Consider the following 22,991-nt stretch of genomic DNA (forward strand, 5'->3'; position numbering starts at 1 on the left):
TAATTAGAATTTATTAATTTCTTAATCAGAAATTTCTTAACTTCTACCTCATGGAAATTAAGTGCAAATAAATAATAGAATAAATATCTTTCAAAAAGGTCTGACATATAAACACTATTAGAAAATAGCAATTCTTATTCTAAAATTCATGATAAATTACAGAATTTATTAATTTCTTAATTAGAATTTATTAATTTCTTAATCAGAAATTTCTTAACTTCTACCTCATGGAAATTAAGTGCAAATAAATAATAGAATAAATATCTTTCAAATTCACTGATTTTGTTTATTTAAAATAGCCACACTGGTAAGATATCTGATAAACAAAAATATTGAATGCTTCTGTTATAATAGGAATTAAGCAAGAAAATATTGGAAAATAGCCAAAAGTTTGTATGTCTTCCTTTAAGTAGATTCTCTATTTAATTATGTCAACTCCAAATTATTAACATAGGATTTCAACTTCTAACTTTCCACATTTTATTTTTTATTGACCTTCTCAAGTAATCCTTTAAGTCCCCACTTCCCTAAGTCCTGTGCCTCTCTTGCATCCTCCTTTCTATATCTGTGCATATCTTTCATATATATGTTCACTATATTTTAATTGTCCTATGTGTGTATCTTTGTCTAGTGGACTTAAGCTTTCAGTAAAATCAGGAACTAGGTCTTGCCTCTGTGTCTATCATTCCTAGCACAGGGCTTGTCACAAAATGCTCAGTAAATATTAAGTGAATAAATGATTTTTTAAATTATAAAGTATTCATTAAAAATAATGAAAATGTTAATAAAATTGATGATTCTGAAAAGGGCCAGCTCAAAAGGAAAAAAAAAAACCATAAATAAAAACCCAAATCATTTATTGCTAATCTTAAAAGGTACCACTTTTATTTTATACAAAAATATTTTACTATATGAAAATATATTTGGAAGATTCTAAGATCATATTCAAATTAACAATTCCTACCATTTTTAGCGCAATTTGGCAATAAAAGCATAAATAATACAATGAACACCTTTATTTCCCAAACACAACCTAAGAAAACATTAACAGTTTTCTATAGTAACTACTTAACAGCTTTTTCTTTATCTTTTAGACTCAAACCAAAGAAAAATTCATTCACTTTTTTGCAGTGCTGAGGATCAAACCCAGGCCCTTGTGTGTACAAGGCAAACATCCTACCTGTGAGCCCCTAAAGACAATTTTAAATATGTGATAATTAAGTTTACACTACTGTACTTTAACTCACTTTTCTGTTTTGAAGAATATTGCACAACCGTCCACATGTTTTCTCTCCTGCTCAGACATGATTTTGGCACGTGACTTTGGAGAAAAAAATCCATCATATCCACGCTCCTTCAATGCTGGCAGAAAGAGTGTGAAGTATTGCTCTGTTTCCACTTCCTGAGATGAGAAAAAAGGTGTTATCTACACTACAGAAGTAAACTCGGATTAAGACATAAAAATATTCAGCATTATGTGATTAAATTAAAAATAATTCACGCAACAGAAATTATCTATCTTACCTTATAGCTAGCAGCTGCCAGTGGCAGCTTTTTAAATATAAAAGAACCAGATAAATGACATGATTTTCTCATGTCCACTCACTAGGAGTAGGATTACATTCCATGTCTCTTGGCTGCTGATATAGAGTTCACTCCAATAGATTTCACTTCCTCAAAAATAGTAATTCAAGTAAGTTGAGCATACAATAGATTAAGGTTGTAGGGAGTAATAAATTTCACATAAAAAGAAGTAATTTTCAAAAATTATTTCTTCTTCTGAATCAAAGTTTATGGAATGATCCCCAAAAGTGAGAAACATAAAATCAACCAAAAAAAAAATCTACTTCAAGGAATTTTTAAGTTCCTGGATACCAGTCATACAATGAGTCATTAAATTAGACTATGCTTTGACCTAGTAAATATTTTTAACAAATCCTTCTATATGAAATAAATATTAAGATCATCATTTATGTATAAAGATGCTCATAACAGCGTAATTTTATAACACCATAAACCTATGAAATCAACATATATTCACATAATTGGTTTTGAAGAATTTTAGTGACATGGAAAAAGGCATTAACTGCAGTAATCATACATCAAAAAAATGCCAATAGTGTGCTCTCAATTTTATTTTGAAAATACATCTATAAGTAAGTTAGTAAGTGAAAAGACAATGTGTACAAGAAAATACTCCAAAATTTTAGCAAAGCAACTATGTTTAGGACATGGGAATACGTTTTCCTTAATTATATTTTAGATTTTGTCAAAATTTTCAACTTTTCTAGAATGAAGAGTTGATAATATAGTATTAGTATGTAACAGAATTTTTTTAAGTTATAATTTATTCTTAAAACTATACTTAAAAGAATGTAGAGCTGTTATTACTGTAAATCAACCAAAATATAAAGTAATTATGACAGCTTAATTTTATGTGCTTCTTTCCCCTAATTCTACGGCAGTCTGTGTCTACAAACAAAAAATTAATTTTTGGAAAATTTTTTACTTCGTTATTTTACAGGCAACATAACTTACCAAAGTACCCTATTAGCATATAAATATTTAGAAGTTATCATTTTTCTTCACAAGATATGCTGAAAAAATGTGAAATAAAACAGAATTTTTAAAGCCCCTTTAAGGAATGGTAAGTGAGGTAATGGCTGTTTGGTTTGATCATTCTAGAGAGTACAGATGCACTGAAATATAATGCTATATATCATATCTACACATAATTAGTATTTCTCAAGATTTTAAAAACATCTTTAGGCACTTAATAAGCTTTGATTTTTTTGGGGGGGGGGGGGGACCGGGAATTGAACTCAGGACCTTGTGCTTGCCAGGCAGGTGCTTAGGCTGCTGAGCTATATCCCCAGCCCTTCATATGCTTTGAAAGTTGCTAAAAATAAATTATTTAAAACTATCATAAATCTTTTTGGCTAGTCATTATTGGCCAGATATTGAACTGATGAAACACATTTCTTAAAACTTTTATTTCCTCTTCAGTTAAGTGCATTTTTACAAAGTATTATTAAACAGAAGACTGTGATATCTCCCTCTCCAATTCCAGGTTCTGTAGTTTCTACTACTGGGTCCTTTAAGAGGTCCTTTATTAATGGTTTGCTCCCTGGGAGACTTGAACCCTTAATGGTCTTTAAAGGAAGCAAGACTGTCATTTCCATTATTGTGAAAAATCCAACATACATTACAAATCTCCCTAAAATAAAACTGCATGAACCAACCAAAGGGAAAAAAAGTTTTGTGATGGTTTTATAATAAAAGCAAAAATGTGTATTTTTTTTTTTCTTTGTTCATCTTCCTTTTTTTCAGGGCTGGAGACTGAACCTATTTGTGGAAAGCATTTTTCCTCCCTGTACTCTTCAAGAGTTAAATTTATATTCTTCAAAAACTAGAAATCGTCTGCAGTTTTCTCTTTCAGCACTACCAATACCAGAAGTTAAGATTTTCTATTATTTTTAAATTCACTTTTAAGTTAAAGACAATTAATTTCTATAGTGTTACCTGAAGACTAATGATATCTGCATCACAGTTAACAATTTCTTCCATAATTCCCTTTTTCCTGTATTCCCAGTTTAATGCCCAGGATGGGCAATAGCCATATAGCTGCCGGGTAGCGTATTTATCACATAACACATTGTAACACATAACCGTGAAAGATGCTAAAAAGTGGGAGAGAAAAACAAAGAGAAAAATCAGGCAACTTTTTCTAAAGCAGTTGTCATGTGTACACCAACACAAGTACACACATATATCTCACATAGTAACTATAAGATTTCGGTAAGATACGTCTACTAAAACTTTATTGGAATCCTTCATACAAAAACTTAGTAAGTCTAGAATTAGATTGTTCATGTTTGAGGTTTGAGAAAATTTATTTTAACAAATTAAAAAATTCAAAATTAAATGAATACTGTTTTGTATGTTATTTGCACATGTTTTTATAGAAGTGGAAAAAAGTAAATTTTGGTCACATTCTAATGAAAGGACTCTAAACATTCTAAAGAAAGAACTCTAAACACGTTACTTTTTTTTTTTTTAAATACTGCAGTTCGAACTCAGTACCTCACACTTGCCAGGCAGGCACTCTGGCACTGAGCTATATCCCCGGCTCCTCATTACTTATTATCCAAATACCTATACTAATATTTTTGGGGGGACTGTTACTGCTCTCAATCATTAGTGTGTGAACTTACAAACTTTATTCAAAAAGAATGCTTTGGGCCAAATGTTCACTTTTAAAATAAAATTCTTGCCGTGTGTGGTAGTGCACGCCTGTCATCCGAGCACTTGGGAGGCAGGAGGATTGTTATGAGTTTGAGACCAGCCTGGGCTACAAAGTGAGCTCAAGGCCAGCCTGAACTACATAACAAGTCCCTGTCTCAAAAAGACAAAAAATAAAAAAATAAAATAAAATAAAATTCAATTCTCAGCCAAGTGTGGTGGCACACTCCTGTAATCCCAGCACCAAGGAGGCTGAGGCAGGATGATCACTGAGAGTTTGAGGCCAGCCTGGGCTATACAGCAAGTTCAAGGCTACCCTGAACTACACAGCTAGACCCTGTCTCAAAAAAATAAATAAAATAAAATAAATAAAATACTCATTTTAAAATTTCCTTGAACAATAAAAAGACTGTGGGTAAGCTAACAGTCCAGAAAAGATGGTTTGTACTTAGGCCCAGCACCATAAGACATCCCCTGGGCACTTAGAAATGCAGAATCTCCAGCCCCATGAACACCTATAAAACAGAAGCTGTAGTTTAACAAAATCCCCCAGGTGATTCATATGCACACACATGATTTTCATCAGTAATTCCCTATCATGGGTGCCCATTAGAATCACTTAGAAAAAAAAAGACTGACACAAAGGGTGTAACTCCAGATTAACTAAATCAGAGTACTGTATTAAGATCTAGGTGGCTTTGATTATTTTTTATTAGTACCTGTTTGTAGTACATAATAATGGCACTCCTTGTGGGGAGTTGGTACATGCATATATAATACACCTTAACTTTTTTTTCAATCTCTTTCCTTCCCTTCACCTCCCTCCATTCTCTTGCTCTTCTTCCCTTCTGCAAAAGATCTATGACCACCTATCTTTTATTTTGTTATTTATACTGTAACTTTGGGCTTCTCATACTAAAAAACCATGTGATACTTAAGCTTGTGTAACATTATGGTCTCAAGTTGCATTTATTTTCCTATAAATGACTCAAGTATATTTTGCAGAGTAGTGTTTGCAGAGTAGTGTTTCACTGTGTACAAATACATTTTCTTTATCCGTTCATCAACTGATGGACATATAGGTAAGTTCTAAGATTTAGCAATTGTGAATTGTGCTGGTATAAACATAGGTATGCATGTATCACTGTAATGTGTCTTTAATTCTTTTGGGAAAGTAAGTTCTACACATTTTTAAAACACATACCAGATGATTATAATGAACAGACATGGTTGAGAATCACCTATCAAAAACAAAATGTGAGGAATTCAAGGTGAACAAACAATTTCAACTGGTTCCATTTCAGATGATGGGAAAGGTATTAAGAGAAACTCAATTCAGGGGTCTGCTAGGCACCTGTCTGGTGGCCATTCTGTAAACCAGGAACTAAATTTCAGCTTAAGTTACTTGTAGTCTCTGATTATCTTGGAAGTAATCCATAAGCATTTCTAATCCAGTATATCATGTGCACCCCGAGTTTACTCTGCTCCTCTCTTCGATTTTATAGAAAAGGCCAGAGATTATTATTTCTATAAAACTGTATATACAAAAATCTATCCATGAGATGTCTACAACAGTGATGGCGAACCTTCTTATTGGCCTACAATTTTTAAACAGAACTAAAAATTAGCAAAGTTGCTGTTATCGTTATTCTTATACAACATTTCTATCTATTACCTTTTTTATTACCTGGGGTTGACTCCTACATAGTTTATCATCATCACTGTTTGGCTACAAGTGACTCTTAACCATCATTAGTTATTAAACATATCCCCCTATGCACCAAAAATAAAAAGCATTTTTATTATCTTTTGTTGGCACTCAGAATCTACTCAAAGAAGCACCATATGTCCCAAGAAAAATTCTTGCTAGTTTTTCCTTAAAGGAAATCTCAAGAATACATTACTTTGAGAATTTGCCAACTAGTGAGAACTTGTTTTTGTTGTTCCTTCTGTTGTTCCAGAAATGCAGCTGTTCAATATTAAGAAAGCATTTCAAGATTATGCCCACTCATGTTCAAAAGAAGATTATTAAGAATACAAAATGGCATTTTTAGTATCAGAAAGGGAATAGGAATGACGAGGGAAAGCAAAATATAAAATAAATCTACCTAACTCAAGGCTATGTAGAAAACCTTGGGTTTTCCTTCTTTAGACCATCAGTGTGCATCCTGAGAGAAGAAGTGCCATTCACAGTAACGACACAGTGCCTTATTTAATTTTTATATATATCCTGAAAAATATATACTTAAATATATATATTTATATGAGCTCAGGCTGGCATTAAATATATATATTTAGAATATATATTTATATAAATATATATTTAAATATATATTTATATATATCCTGAAAAATATATAGTTAAATATATATTTATATATATACATATATGTATATATATATCCTGAAAAATATACTTAAATATATATTTATATCTATACATATCTATACATATATATGTATATATACACACACGTATGTGTATATATACATGTATATGTGTGTGTATATATATATCCTGAAAAACATATGCTTAAATGTATATTTATATATATACACATATGTATGTATATATATTTATATATATCCTGAAAAATATATACTTAAATATATATTTATATATATACGAGTGTGTGTGTGTGTGTATATATATATATATATTTTTTTTTTTTTTTTTTGGAGACAGGATCTAGCTATGTAGTCCAGGCTGGCCTTGAACTCATTATGTAGCCCAGGCTAGCCTCGATTTCATGGTGATCCTACTGTCTCAGCCTCTTGCATGCTGAGATTATAGGCATGTACCACCATGAGTGGCAACACAGTGCATCTGTAACAAGCTAAAACTGTGGTTCTAGAGTGTTGTAGCTTTAAAATTATTACTTCTGGTAGACAAAAAACTGTACTATTTCTCAGTTATTAAAATAAAAACAGAAACATGAAGAGGTTATAAGAGATTATATTTCCCAATACTATGACAAATATTTTGTCGCAACACCTCTTAGCTTTTTATAAAAAAGACAAAAACAGAAGGGCTTTGTATTGTACAAAATGTACATAATAAATTCAGTGACTTAACCTTTAAAGTTTATTGAAGTAGAAATGTTCAGTGACTGATGTAACCTATACAGTTAAGTCTTCATTTAATTTTAAAATGAAAATTATTTTAAGTAGAATTCCCAAGTCTAAAATGTCTAATATGTAGTAAGAAGTCCTATAAATATCAAGCCATGACTGGTCTCTACAAAAAGACGAAGGTTTATATTTTCCACATTATTACTGTTCTAGACATGCTATATTATATTAATTACTCAGATAATCACCATGTTCATTTCTGTAACCTTGGACTGGAATATTTTATTGCCAGGACCATTAACTTAACCTATCATTGGCTGTTATCAGTCCACCGCTCAAGAAAGACAAAAGCACCAAAGTAGTTTGAATTTTTCATTTCGAAGAAATTCATTATTACTCAATTTTCTTAAATCACCCAATACTATATGGGAAGCTGCCATCTGGAAAGCTGTGTAACAAGGAACAGTTTTTTGCTTGGTTGGCTTTTTTTTGAGACAAGGTCTCAGTATGCAGAATTCAGTCTGCCTCTAAACTCACTATATATCCCTGGCTGGCCTCAAATTCACAGAAATCCTCTTGTCTCAGCGTCTGAAACACTGGAATTACAGGTATGCACCACCAGGCCCAGCCCAACAAGGAATTAATTTTAAAACAAAGAGGTGCATCACTGTGAAATATATAAAATACTTGTACATCTCGCTATCAAAAGGTGAATTTTGTAAGTCTACCCATTAATATTTCTAAACTTACCTACCCATAAAAGGCAAAATGGCCTATTACAGATCATGGAGCCCGAATGGCATTTTAAGTACATCTGAGAACACTCAAGAAAGTATGAAAAAAACCTACCTGATGGCAGAATTTGGTCTCGTTCTTTTAATGTAATCCATGGCCTCGGAGGAAGCTGCTCGGGATGAACTGAAAAAAATTTTGTAAGCATCAGTTTATCTGTGTGTTTCTAAAAAGCAGTATTATTTAGTTCATACTGTGAAATCAACTTGTTTTTTCATTCAGTTATAGTGGCCCACAAATGGACTTAAAATACAATACTAAAATTTAGTGAAGGTTTAGAAACCAAAGGACATTTAAGAAGTGTTATATAAAAAAAGAAGCATTATGTAGAGAAGATAAAACTAGTATCAGAAGAGAACATTAGGAAACTCATCTATGCTTTTACTTTCATTGTATTTATGAAAAGTAAAATCTTATGTCTTGATTATATACATAAGTTGTGTTGACCCAGTTATTTGCAGAGTGCAATAAACATTACAAAAACAAAGTGATGTGAAATTACAACATGCTGATTATTAAAACAAAACAAAATAATGATACAGTGTTTCAAAACAAAATAGATTAACAATGGTTAATATATTGCATATTGTTATCTTCAAAGTAGCTGCTCAGATTACAAGACATAGGCAAGAAAAATTAAACAACGTAAGCATACACCATTCTTTTTAATGAACTAATAGAAATTAGTAGTGCATTTATCTTAGCTATCCTGTGTCTGCGTGTGTGTGTGTATTCTTTTCCCTTCCTTCTTTTCTCCCTTCCTCCATCCAAGTTTCTTTTTCCTTTTCACAATATCTACTGTACATCTTGGATCTTATCTTTCAGTTTTTACACTAGAGAGACAATAAAATGCTTACACGCGCAAGTCTGATTTATATCACTTATGATTATGGTCTCAAGTTGCAACCATTAAGGCCAGGGATATAGCTCAGTGGCACAAGTGCCTGCCTGGCAAGCTCAAGGTCCTGAGTTTGATTCCTGATACCAGAAAAAGTTGCATCCATTTACGTATAAAAGCCTCGAGTTTATCCTTCTTTATAGCTAAGTAGTAGTCCATTGTATAAAAATACATCTCTTTTATCCATTCCTCAGTTGATGGGCAGCTGGGCTGTTTCCAAGATTTTGCTATTATAAACTGTGCTGCTATAAATATGGGTGCACTGTTACAGGATGTTTTTAATTTTTCTGGGGAAATACCAAGAAGGGGAATAGCTGGGCCCAACAGGACCTCTAGTCCTAGTTTTTTGAGGAATCTCCACACTGATTTCCACAGTGGTTGTACCAGTCTACGTTGCCACCAACAGTGGAAAAGGGTTCCTTTCTCCCTGCATGCCTGCTGGCATTTCTTTCTTTCTTTCTTTCTTTTTTTTTTTCATGTACCAGGAATTGAACTCATGACCTTGCAATGCCAGGCAGGTGCTGTGCCACTGAGCTAAGTCCCCAGCCCCCCTGCTGGCATTTGTTATTGGTTGATTTCTTGATGACAGCCATTCTTTCCGGGGTAAGATGGCATCTCAGTGCTAATTTGCATTTCCTGAATAACCAATGACGTTGAATATGTTTTCATATATTTATTTGCCATTTGTATTTCAAGATAGAAATATATATATATATGAATATATAATAAAAATTACTGAAACTTCTAATGGGGCTTTCATTTCATGCCCTTACTGTCCCTTTTTATTAAGTCAACGCAAAGCAAGAGATAGGAATAAAACTAGGTTGTACAGAAAAAAAGGCACTGGTTAAATATCAATTCTTCAGACATGGTTATTAATACTATGAAACTAAATTACCAGATGAAAGAAAATTCACTAAGTTATGATTTAATCATCTCCTTTTCTCCTTCCTTCTAAAACTCTACACAATTACAGAACAACAGCATTCACTGTTTACAGATTTGTCCATGGTATTAGTGGCTGAGTAATGTATTTCTTTAAAATAAAAACACTCTATCTCTATCCAATTCTGGAAAGTTTCACCAAAGTAGCCCATAACTTAAAAAGTATCACTTCAATGAAGACTTTGATGCTCCAAAAAGCTACTGAAACAACCACTTTTTTGCAGAGTGCAATAAACATTCGCTATAATCCACATCTTGCCAGGAAAAAGCCGAAAGTTATCTTAAAACGACAAATCATCCAGCTGGTTCAGCATTTTTAATCCTAAAAAATAATCATGCCTCCTAAGAGGACCTGAATAACAAATTCATGGAAACTGTCTCAAATATGGAAATATGGGCTAGGGAGACACAGACTTAAGCAGCCTTTCATCAGAGGATTGAGCAACCCTGTGCTGTCCCCATGCCAACAGCAGGTGCAGAAAGTCAGCCCACAGCACCACACCCCACCTCACTCTGCAATAAGCAGCAGTAGAAGAAGCAGTGATTAAGCATCGTTACTGACCACAGCAAAAATGGTGGTGATAAGTGGCAGGGGAGCCAGTGAAAGCATGGAGTGGAGCCACATAAACCCTCCTAACCTGGTACCAGTTGCTTGAGGGACTCAGGACTTAAGCAGCACTGCACCATGCTCAGCAACGAGTAGGAGGTTAGCACTCCCCCCTTTTGAGAGAGGAAACAGAATTGGGACCAAGCAACCTTGGACAGCAGCTGTGGGAGCAGAGAGGGTCAGTCCATAGCACAGCACCCTACTTCACCCTGCAAAAAGCAACTCAAGAGGACAGAAATTTGCCAGAAGAGGAACACAGGAGGCTGTGCAAGGACCAGGTGGAGAGAAGTATACAAGGGACTGGGAGCAGCCCCAGACTTTCTTGGTCTAAGGGCAGCAAAGCAACTAGGAGAAAGATGCAGAGACAAATAGGGTAAGGAGTGGGTAAGCCTCCAAGGGACATAAAGGAAGTACTGGCTGAAAACTCTGGCCCATCCCCCTATATCTACAGGCCAAGATCAGCCCCATATCCAGCATTAATTCTACTGCAGACTTGGCAGGGTTACCTAGTAGTCTGGGACTCTCTGTAGACATCAGAGGAATTTCATTCTTTATTATATTTTTTTTCTTCTTTCTTTGCTACTTTCATTTTCCTTTTTTTTTCTAGGTTTTTTTCCCTTATATTTTTGTTCTAATCTATTTGTCTTCTCACTCCCATTTCCTAAATTATCTCTCTTGCTTTAAAGATATTTTCATGTGAATGAACATTCTAGTCTTTCTGGTTAGCTTCAATAATCCTTTGCTTAGTCCTTCACTCTTCCTCTTCTATCCTCTTCTCCAGTTTCCCAAAGCTTCTGTGATCATCCTTTGTCCTCTAGTCTTGCTTCTACTACATTTTTCTTTATTTATATGTTTTATCCACTATCCCTCTTAAATTTCCCCACCACAGGGTAAAACCCCTTTACAAAGAGGAAATACTTTGCATACAAGCTCTCAATTTATATTAGGTTTTGTCATGTATCTGTAAATCTTGCTCCTATGGTTGAAGGTACTAAATTAATAGTTACCACATTTGTCAGTTTCTAAGCTGTGCTTGATGCTATTGTTATTACTCATTGTACTACTTCAGCTAAGATGTCATAGCTGTTATAATCAGTTTTCTTCCTTGAATAACAATACTGGGAAGATCTGGGGTAATAACCATCACCATAATCTAGTACCAAAGGACGGGGCTGAGCCAAATACTTACCAATATCTCACCCTTAATAAATTGGGAAGGTAGGATCTTGGCACAGACATAAAAACCAAGAACCTCTTATACCTAGAAGATATCCTTGAAGAGCAGACATTTCCTAGGGAAGCCTTGATATTAGTAATAAAGCTATCTACTATAAAAAGTTGCAAGAATCAAAACAGAAAATAAAATAAAATTTAAAAAAATAGAAAATGACAAGACACACAAGCGAAATGCAACACCAGACCTCCAGCCCACCCAGAACAAGTCTCATAGACAATGAGATTGAGAAAAATGGAAACCACACAGCTGAAATTTCTAAAATGACAGCAACAGAAGTAAACAAATCCATGAGGCTACAGAGGAAATCAGATCAGAAATAATCTCTCAGGTAAAAAAGGAGATGATAACCACAATGAAAGACTTGCTCAGCAAATCTAGAGTAGGCATAGGTTAAAAAAAAAAAATAGAGGCACATAAGAAAATGATGGAAACCATGAATGCCCAACATAGCAAAGAAATGGAATCCATCAAACAGATTCAAACAAATATCCAGGAAATAAAAAATTCCATTAAAAGTTCGCAAAATTACATGAATGAAAGTGAAGACAGAATATCAGGCATAGAAGACAGGATCACAGCTAGCAATCATAAAAGGAAACATCTCTTAATATAACAAGAGACTAGGAAAAAAGCAACAGCTGAAAGATGATGTAAGAAGAACAATGTAAGATTGACTGGGTTCAATAAAAAAACAGAAGTCAGCACAAATGACATAAAAAGACTGTTTGCAAAAGTAATGGTAGGAAACTTCCCAAACATGGAAAAAAAGTCTGACATACACCTAAGGGAGGGAGACATACAGAAAACTCCAATTAGCCATGACCAAAATTAATCTAAACCAAGGCATATCATAATCAATATCCCAGAAATTCAACACGACAGAACATTAAAAGCTGTTAGAGAAAAGAAATAGAACAAAGCACCTATAAAGGAAGGCCCATCAGAATCACAGCAAACTTCTAAAAACAAACCCTCAAGTCAAAAAACAGCTTAGAGTGAAGTATTTCAAATCTTGAAAGAAAACAACTTCCAACCAAGACTGATGTACCTTGCAAAACTATCTTTCAGAATTAATGGAGAAATAAGATACATTCATGAAAAAGAACAACTGATGACATTCATGACTACCAAATCAACTCTAAAAACTGTACTGAAAGATATTCTAGACAGAATAAAAATGACAATTCCAAGAGCAAGAGCAGAAATAAACTACAAGTCAGGGCATGCAATTAAACCGGGAAAGACAGGGAACCTACAGCAGGAAAATAACATAAGAAGGGTAAGTCAATACATCTCAGTTATAATCACCAATGTAAATGGTCTCAATCCAATCAAAAGAAACAGACTGGCAGAACGGGTCAAGAAGCAAGATCCAACAATATGTTCTAGACAAGAAACATATTTAACTCAAAAAGAAATTCAAAAACTGAAAGTCAAAGAATGAAAACCAATCTTCCATGCCATAGGAAGCCAGAAAAAAGCAGGGGTAGCTATTCTATTTGCAGATAATGTGAACTTCAAGCCAAGAATGATCAAAAGACATAAAGAAGGTCACTACATACTTGTTAAGGGAAAATTTCAAGAAGAGATAACAATCATAAGTATATATGCACCAAATATAGAGTACCCAACTATATAAAACAAATATTAATGGACAGGAAAAACCAAATAAGCAGTAACACATTTGTAATGGGGGAACCTTATACCCCACTGTCACAAACAGATATATCTACTGGACAAAAAAAAAAAAAAAACAGAACTAAACCAAACCTGTGAACAGTAGATATTTAAAGAGTGTTCCACCCAACAACATCAGAATGCACATTCTTCTCAGCTGCAGATGTGATGTTCTCCAAAACAGACCATATACTAGCCCAAAGAACATGCTTAAGTAAATGTAAAGGAACTTAAGCTATCTAATGCATATTATCTGACCACAGTGCAATGAATTTGGAAATTAATGACAAAAGAAATGGCAAAAATGCCACAAACACATGGAAATTAAATAACACCCTCCTGAAAAACTAATGGGTCAGAGATGAAATTAAAGAAGAAATTAAACAATATCTACAATTAAATGATAAGGCTGATACAACATACCAGGAACTTATGGGACACAAAGAAAGCAGTCCTAAGAGGGAACAATCTAATGTTGTAACTCATGCTTCTCGAAAGAAAAGAACAAGTCAAACAAGGGAGAAAATTATAAAAATCAGAGCAAAAATTAATGCAATTGAGATGAAGAAAACAACACAAAGACTCAATGAATTGAGGAGTTGGTTCTTTGAGATATTAAGTAAAATTAACAAATCCTTAGTCAACTTAGCAAAAAAGGGAAAGAAAAGATTCAAATTTATGCACCGAGGAAAAAAAAAGGGCGAAATCACTACACATCCTGTGGAAATCCAGAAGATCATCAATTTTCAAGATACTACTTTGAAAATCTTTACTCTCATAAAATGGAAAAAACACAGAAGAAATGGACAGAGTCCTAGATACACGGGAATTACCACAGATGAATCAAGATATAAAAATTCTAAATAAATCAATATCAGTTAATTAAATTAAAAATGTATTTTAAAACTTACCAACAAAGAGTAACAGGTACAGATGGATTCACTGCTGCATTTTACATCTAGAGAAAAGCCAATGCCATTAACCCTCAAACTCTTTAATGAAATCAAAAGGGAAGCAGTACTCCCTAACTCATCCCTGAGGGCAAGCATTACCCTGACACCAAAATCAGAGAAAATCCCAACCGAAAAAGAGAACTACAGGCCAATCTCCCTAAATGAACATAGATGCAAAAATCTTCAATAAGATACTAGCAAACAGAATGCAGCAAATCAAGAAGATTATTCACCATAATTAGGGTCCTTCCCAGGGATGCAGGGATGGTTCAACATACACAAATCAGTAAATGTAATACACCTTATCAACAGATCCAAAGACCAAAATCACATGATCATCTGAATAGATGCAGAAAAAGCACTTGACAAAGTCCAACACCCATTCATGACAAAAGCCCTACAGAAAATTGCAATGGACAGTCTTTATTTGAATCTGATGAAAGCCATTTATGACAAACCAACAGCTATCATAATACTAAATGGTCAAAACCTGAGAACCTTCACTCTAAAATCAGGAACAAGACAAGGATGTCCACTATCACCCCTCCTGTTCAATACAGTTCTGGAAACATTAGCCAGAGTAATTACACAAGAGAAAGAAGCAAGAGGAATAAAGACAGGAAAGGAAGAAGTTAAATTATTATTACTTGCAGATGACATGATATTCTACATAGAAGATCCCAAAATTTCCACCAAAGGACTTCCAGATTTAATAACTGAATTTAGTAGCATAGCCAGATACAAATTCAATACTCCAAAATAAATAACATTCCTGTACACAAATAAACTAATTGAGCAAGAAATTAGAGAAGCAACACCTATCACCATACCATTCAGAGAAATGAAATACCTAGGAATCAATCTAACAAAGGAAGTACAAGACCTTCTACACTGAAAATGACAGTACTCTGAAAAAGGAAACTGAAGAAGATATCAGAAAAGGGAATGATATCTCTTGCTCTTGGGTAGGAAGACCCAATGTAGTGAAAATGGCTGTACTCCAAAAATTGTTGTACAGATTTAATGCAATCCCAATCAAAATACCATTAGCATACCTCACAGAATAAACTCATTTGGAATCAGAAGACACCTAGAACAGCAAAAGCAATTCTGGGCAACAAATGTAAGGTAGGCAGCATCACAATCCCTGACTTGAAGTTATACTACAGAGGTGTTATGGTAAAAACAGCATGGTACTGTCAAAAAGCAGACCAGAGGATCAATGGAACAAATTAGAAGATGTAGAACAACTCCAAACACACTCAGCCACCTTATCTTTGACAAACGGACCAAATATTTTCACTGGAAGAAAAATAGCCTCCTTAGTAAATGGTGCTGAAAAAACTGGCTTTCCACACGCCAAATAGTAAAACTAGACCCATGTCTACCACCACGCACTAAACTAAAATCAAAATGGCTCAAAGATCTAAATACTAAAACAGAAACACTAAATCTGCTGGAAGAGAAAAACAGGCACTTCATGAACAAAAACCCAAATAGCCTGGGACTTACTGCAAAGAATCAACAACTAGGATCTCACCTCATTAAAATGCTTTTGCACAGGAAAAGAAGCCACCAAAAGAGTGAAGAGACAACCCCACAGAGTGGGAAAAAATTTCAGTCAGTTTCTCCTCAAAGGAACAATATCTAGAATATATAAAAAACTGAAAAAAATCAGATCCCCTAAATTCAAAGACCAATCCAAAAATGGGCATCTGAGATGAGTACACATTTCTCAGATGAAGAAGTACAAACAGCAAATAAGTATATGAAAAAATGTTCAACATTATTAGTCATTCAAGAGATGCAAATTTAAGCAATGCTGAGATTCCACCTTACTGCAGAAAGAATGGCTATGATCAAAAAAAATCAACCAGTAAGAAACGCTGGCAGGTGTGTGGGGAAGAGAACCCTTCTCCACTCTATGCGAATATAGACTGGGGCAACCACTGTTGAAATCAATGTGGAGACTCCTCAAAATAACTAGGACTAGAGGTCCCATTTGTTCCAGTTATTCTCCTTCTTGGTATATTCCCAAAAGAATTAAAAGCATCACACCACAGCAATATAGGCACAGTCATGCTTATAGTGGCACAGTCTGTAATAGCTAAATCTTGGAAACAACCCAAATGTCCATCAACCAATGAATGGATAAAAAAGATGTGATTTTTTAATATAATGGAGTATGATGCAGCCACAAAGAAGGATAAACCTGAGACATTTATTGCTAAATGGATGAACCCTGACACCACAATCTCAAGTGAAATAAATCAGACACACACGTAAATATGGCATTGTCTCTCTGGTGTGAGAAACTGAAAGTGTAAATAAGAACCAAATTATATAACAGATACACAAAGATATACAAAGTGGAACTATGGAACGGGGAGGGGAAAAGGAAATAAGAGAAAAGAAAAAATGAGAAAAGGATAAAATGGAAACAAAGCTTTGTAAATAAGAAGGGGAAGAGAGGTTGACTGGAGCGGAGGGGAACAGTAGGGAGAAAAAAAGACAAATCAAGGTATATACTTACAGATACAAACTCCCTGTGATGAATGTGACCATTGTAAATACCTAAATTGTACCAATAAACTTAATTAAATTAAAAAATAAAAAATTTAAACATGTAAATATATAAGTAAAATGAAGAATAAACAAAAAACATCTAGGTGCTGGGACTCTTGCTACTAAAATCTACCTGTTAGCTTCAGTAAAAATTCAGAAATCAAAAAGTTTCTCAAAAAATGAGTAAGGTGTTAACATTTTGGTCCTTCCCAAATGGAACTAACACATCACAATGCATCAGTGTAAGTGAAATGCAATGTTCACCAACAATATCCAAAGAGCAAAAAACATAAGAAATGATACTCTCTTCATTAACCAAAGATTAAAAAGATGATACAATTTTTTAATAAGTTGACACAAAATTTTAAAGTTTAATTATATTTAGGGTTGGTGTTGGTGAAAAGAAATAGCTATTTATAGCCAGGTGGGGTTGGAACACACCTGTAATCCAAACTATTCAGGAGGCTGAAGCAGGAGGTTCTCAAGACCAGCCTGGGCAACTTAGTAAAGCTGTTTCAAAATAAAAAAGGACTGAGGAGTAGCTGAGGGGTAAAATGCTTGCCTAGCATGCACAAGGACCTGAGTTCAATCCCCAGTACCACATACACACTGAAAGCTACTCTCATGTACAACTTCTAGGAATATATATGAAAACAGCAATACAGAGAACAATTGGCATCATCTTCTAAAATCTAAAACATCCATGTCCCTATGACTTACCAACTGTATGTCCTGGGATCTGCCCCATCTGCTAAGGCAACATTCAAAAGGTATTCATTATACTATTGTCTATAACACCAAAAGCAAAGGTAAACGGCTAAGGGGCTGGAGATATAGCTCAGTGGCGTAAGTGCCTGCCTGGCAAGTGCAAGGTTGTGAGTTCGATCCCCAGTACCGCAGGGGGGAAAAAGAAAAAAATTTTAAAAAGGTAAATGGCTAAGTAATGCCCATTTAAAGAAAACCTGTTATATAGTTTACAAGAAAAAGCAGATGTGTGTGTTAGTTAAATGGAAACATGTCCAAGAAATCCTACAGACTAAATAGAAGTTAAAAATGAGGATTAAATGTGATATAATTTATCAGAAAATTTTAAAGCAACACACTAAAAGTCACTCTATAAACTTGGACCTGGTATAATTTCTGTATATAAATAACTACCAGAAAGTAATCCAACTTATATGTATGATTACATACATAAAGGAACTGGAATTAAAGGTCAAAGAAAATTTTAGCCTTAATAGAAATTTTAAGGTATTTTACAAGGAAGATCATATAGTCATGTGAGAGAAACACTTAAAATCAATTTTTAAAGATGGAACATAATCAATATCCAATAAAACAAAGAAACAGAGATATATGGAACTATCACATAAAATAAATATATATGTGACTCAATCTGCCAAAAGCAACATCACCAGCAAAGTCCAAAACAACCACCTCATCTTACCTCACACTTCACATTGGCCAGCCACAATGGGTCTCACCTGCACCCAGTGAGTGTGTCAACTGAGCCTGGGAGGGACAATAACACTTACATGCTCAACTTAAACTGGGTAACTATCTTTAAAATTGCTGAATTAAAAAGGATCAAGAATTCAGTATGGTGGAATAGAAGCAGGCAGTTATCACAGCCTCTCTGTGACCTATAATGGAAACAGCCAGAAAAGAGTTACTGAACAAGAAGAAAAGGAAGAGCTCCAAGAATCAAGAAAGAGCCAATAAGCAAAGGTAAAAAGCATGGAAACAGAAAGGCAACACAGAAAAAAACAAAGCAGGTTACAAAGTCAACCCTAGCTCCCAGAGGAAGAGAAACTGAGTCCATAAGCACAAGGTAAGCCCAGAGAGGGCCGGCAGTCCAAGAGGTAAACAACAGACCAGAACATTAGCCCAAGTAAAAACTCTTACTACCAGCTGTAATTCATTGCATATTTACTATGAAAGTGACTCCTCTCATATAGTAGGCTAGCTCTAGAGAAGAAGTCTATTGCGGTACCTGCCATCCCCTGGAGTGGTATGACCAGGAGCCATTGGATAAAGGGTCGTATCATTTGAGACTGAGTTACTTCAGTCTTTCAGTTTATATTATTGCTTTTTTTCTACTGTTAATGATGGTATACTTGTTGTTTTAACTGGTTTTTACTGTATGTCAGTATCAGATTTACCTTTGTGTCATCACCACTCTGAGTAATGATGTCCCCATCACACCCTCAAAAGTCACAGAACAAATACATGTTAGGGTTCCTATGTACAACGTGCTGCAATGACTGTCAGGAAGACAGTCAAAAAAAAAAAAAAAAAAATCAGTGGAAAGGGGAAAGGCTCATCACAGACACCCTGAGAAGTTTGAACAGTAGAGAGCTCAGGTTGTAGAAAGCACAAATGGTCCGTAGCACCACTCTCCATGGTGAGGACCAAGGCCTACATGTGGTTTTCTTAAACAACTGAATCTGAAAGCATCAGGATCAAGTGCAGCTGATTTCTTAGTTCCTCTCATTGTCCCTTTACAGCACAGAAATCAGTGTCTGTTTGCTTGTCCCAACTGCCAGTGTATTCAAGGATATACCTCTGCTTGGACATTTGCCACATCCCAGAGTACATCCTATGGAGAAGACTCTGGAGCAAGTAGGGCAACTTCGCAGCTCACGAACTGCAAAACCACATGGGGACAGCAGTGGTGCAGGGTACACAAGAGGACCTATACAAACTGTAAATGTCTCTGAAATTTATACAGCCTTCAAGTGTTCAACATACCAGTGAATGGCCCCTCACAGCAGGTAAGCCCAAGCAGACCTCAGCTTTCACACAGCAATGGCCTGCTCAGTGGATAGAAACAGAATAGGCCCTAGTTGCAACTCACTATCAAAGCACAGGTACTGGCTGATTTGAATACTTCAGGTCTAGAAACTTTACCTATTCAAACCTTTCTTGGTACAGAGGACTGTTTTGGACTCATATTTCTTTTTCTTCACCTTTCTCCCCTTTTTTTCTTCCTTCATTTTGCCTTTTTCTTCCTTATTTTCCCTGTGACTTTTACATAATTTACTTTATTCATTAATTGGATCGGTAGGTACCTCACTTCTTTCTCTTTGTATCTTACTACCTTCCCTTTTTTTCTAAATTTTACTTCTTCCACTTTTCGCTTTCTCCAACCCCATTTCCACTATTATTACTTTATTATTACTAGCCTTTATGAATTTTTAACCTTTCAGCTTATATCATTGCTTTTTTTCTACCGTTAATGATTGTATAGTTGTTGCTTTTAACTGGTTTTTACTGTATGCCAGCATCAGGTTTACCTTTGTGTCATTACCACTCTGAGCAGTGATGTCCCCATCACACCCTCAAAACAAGGCTGTACACTAAGACTTTCACATAAAATTGGAAGATATTTGTCTAAACTGATGCACAAACCTCAGCACAGAAACATAAATATAAAAACAACACACTACAACTCTTCCTAAGGCCCATAATTTGCCAGTAACTGAAAAAAAAGACATTAAAGTAAATGAAATGCCAAAGAATTCAACACACTGATTTTTAAAGTAATCAATGATGCCATAGATGATGCAAATAAGTGGCTTAATGAAATAAAAAAACCGATGCAGGTTACGAAGGACTAATTCAACAAATAGAGATTCTGCAACAGAGATTCTGAAAAAGAACCAAACAGAAATCTTGGAAATGAAAGGTGCAATAAGTCAAATCAAAAATTCAGTTGAAAGCTTCATGAATACGCTGGATCAAGATAGAATTTCAGAGCTTCAAGACAGCAATGAAATAACACACTCAGGCACTAAGAAATTATGGACAAAACTTCCAAGAACTCTGGGACATGCTAAAAGAACAAACTCACGAAGTATGGTGTACAACAGAACACCAAGGTTCAGACTAAAGAAACAGAAAATCTACTCAACACAAACTATTCAACAAAATAATAACAGAAAACTTCCCAAATCTTGGATAAAATATGAATATCCAAACACGGAAGGCATTCAAAACATCAAACAGGTGTGACCAGAAGAGAACATTATAGATAAGGGCAAAAATACAGAACAAGGAAAAACACTGAAACCTACAAGAAAGAAATGCCAAGTCACCTGTAGAGGCAACCATATCAACAGAATAACTGCAGACTTTTCTACAGAAACTCTAAAGGCCAACAGAGAATAAGATAATGTATTTTGAGTCCTGAAAGAAAATAATTGCCGATCTAGATTACTTTATCTGTCAAAGCTATTCTTCAAAATTGAAGGAGAAATAAAGCCCTTCCCAGATAAGCATAAATTAAAGAAATTAATGAAAAATAAAATGAGATTGCAGAAGATACTTTTTAAGAAAGTCATACACGGAACAGGAAGAGTAGATAACCTATTGAGAATTAGGAAATAAATCAATTAAAAAAGACAAAATGACAGGAATTAGTATATAATTTTATAATAACTCTGAAAGGAAATAATCTTAACTTTCCAATTAAAAGATACAGGCTGGCAAATTGGATTAAAAAGACTCAACACTTTCCATGGTTTCAAGAAACACGCCCCCGTAGCACTGACATAAAGTTAAAGGATGGAAAATACAACATGCTAATGGAATACAAACGCAACCAGGATGAGCTATCCTCATACTGAGTCTGACAGAGCAGACATCAAGACAAAATTAGAAGAGATGAAAAGACCATTATGTTCTCCAAAATACATCATATTTTAGGCAATAAAGCAAGTTTTAAATATAGAAAAAAAAAAGAAACAGCTTCTCACATCTTATCAGATGATACGGAAAATTAACAGTAAGAAAAACTACAGAAACTATACAAACACATGGAGACTGAACAATTCACTTTGAGCAATCAGTGGGTCAATTAAGAATTCAGGAGAAAAATATATAAATCCCCAAACCACATGGAAATGGAAATACAACACACCACAACCTGTAGGCCATGGCAAAGGGAGCTGTAAGAGAACTGTTTATAGTGATAATAGCTTACATTAAAAAAAAAAAAAATTAGACCGCTAATAAATAAATAAGGATGCATCTCAAGATCTTGGAAAAACAAGTACAAACCCAAAACCATGCCCAGTAGAAAAAAAAATAAACAATAAAGATCTGTGATAAAATTAGTAAGGTAGAGAATAAAAGAACAATAATATACAGGATAAATGATGCAAGGGGTTATTAGTTCTTTCAATAAATAAGATCCATAACTCTCAGCTAAAGTAATCAAAAGAAAGAGAAGACCCAAATCAATACAATTAGAAATGAAAAGGAAGATGTTACGAGAGACAACACTGAAATCTATTAAGTCCAAGGCCTTCACACTGAGATACATCCCTATCCTGTGTTGTGTTGTATTGTTTTCTGAGACAAAGTTACACAAGTTGCTCAGGGTAGGTTTGAACTTGCTATCCTCCTGCCTTAGCCTCCCTCCCAGAGTACTAGGATTATTGGTGTGTACGACCATACCAGGCTGGTAACATTAATTTTTTAAAAAGCAGAAATGCCTATGTAGTATCAGATACAGTAGATTTCAGAGAAAAGAAAGTATTTGGAACAGACTATCATTGCATAATGATAAAAATTACCTATCCAAAAAAAAAAAAAAAGCAATCTCTCAGTATGGATGTACCAATCAACAGAGCTTCAAAATACCTGAAGTAAAACATACAAAGCTCAATGAGAAATAAATGCACAACTACAGTTGAGGATTTCAATATCCCAATACCACCAGGTAGGACTACTAGGCAGGAAACTGGAAAAGATACAGAATTGAAAACCAACATCATCTAGTTTATAGATTACTTGACCCCACAACTGCAGAAAATACACGTCTTTTAAGAGTCCAAGGAACATTCTCCAAGTCAAAAAATATACTAAATCGTAATACAAACTTTAAATTTAAAAGAAATGAAATAATAAAGAATGTGCATTCTACCTGGTCCCAAACTAAAATCACACAAAAAATGAAAAGAAGGACAACAGGAAAGGTTTTAAAGCCTTGCAAATTAA

General features: G+C 34.5%; 1 protein-coding gene across 1 annotated transcript in view; it reads right to left on the bottom strand.

The window, feature by feature from the left end:
• Window positions 1-22,991, bottom strand: part of Cnot6l (CCR4-NOT transcription complex, subunit 6-like) — a gene marked incomplete at its 5' end in the record, with an annotated part of 84,312 nt that overhangs the window by 32,207 nt on the left and 29,114 nt on the right. The window contains 3 exon segments of the mRNA XM_005388195.2: window positions 1,248-1,402; window positions 3,523-3,680; window positions 8,164-8,232. Coding sequence (XP_005388252.1) covers window positions 1,248-1,402; window positions 3,523-3,680; window positions 8,164-8,232 — 382 coding nt within the window.

This window comes from Chinchilla lanigera, unplaced genomic scaffold, assembly GCF_000276665.1.
Source record: "Chinchilla lanigera isolate Chin_1 unplaced genomic scaffold, ChiLan1.0 scaffold00032, whole genome shotgun sequence".
NCBI lineage: Eukaryota > Metazoa > Chordata > Mammalia > Rodentia > Chinchillidae > Chinchilla > Chinchilla lanigera.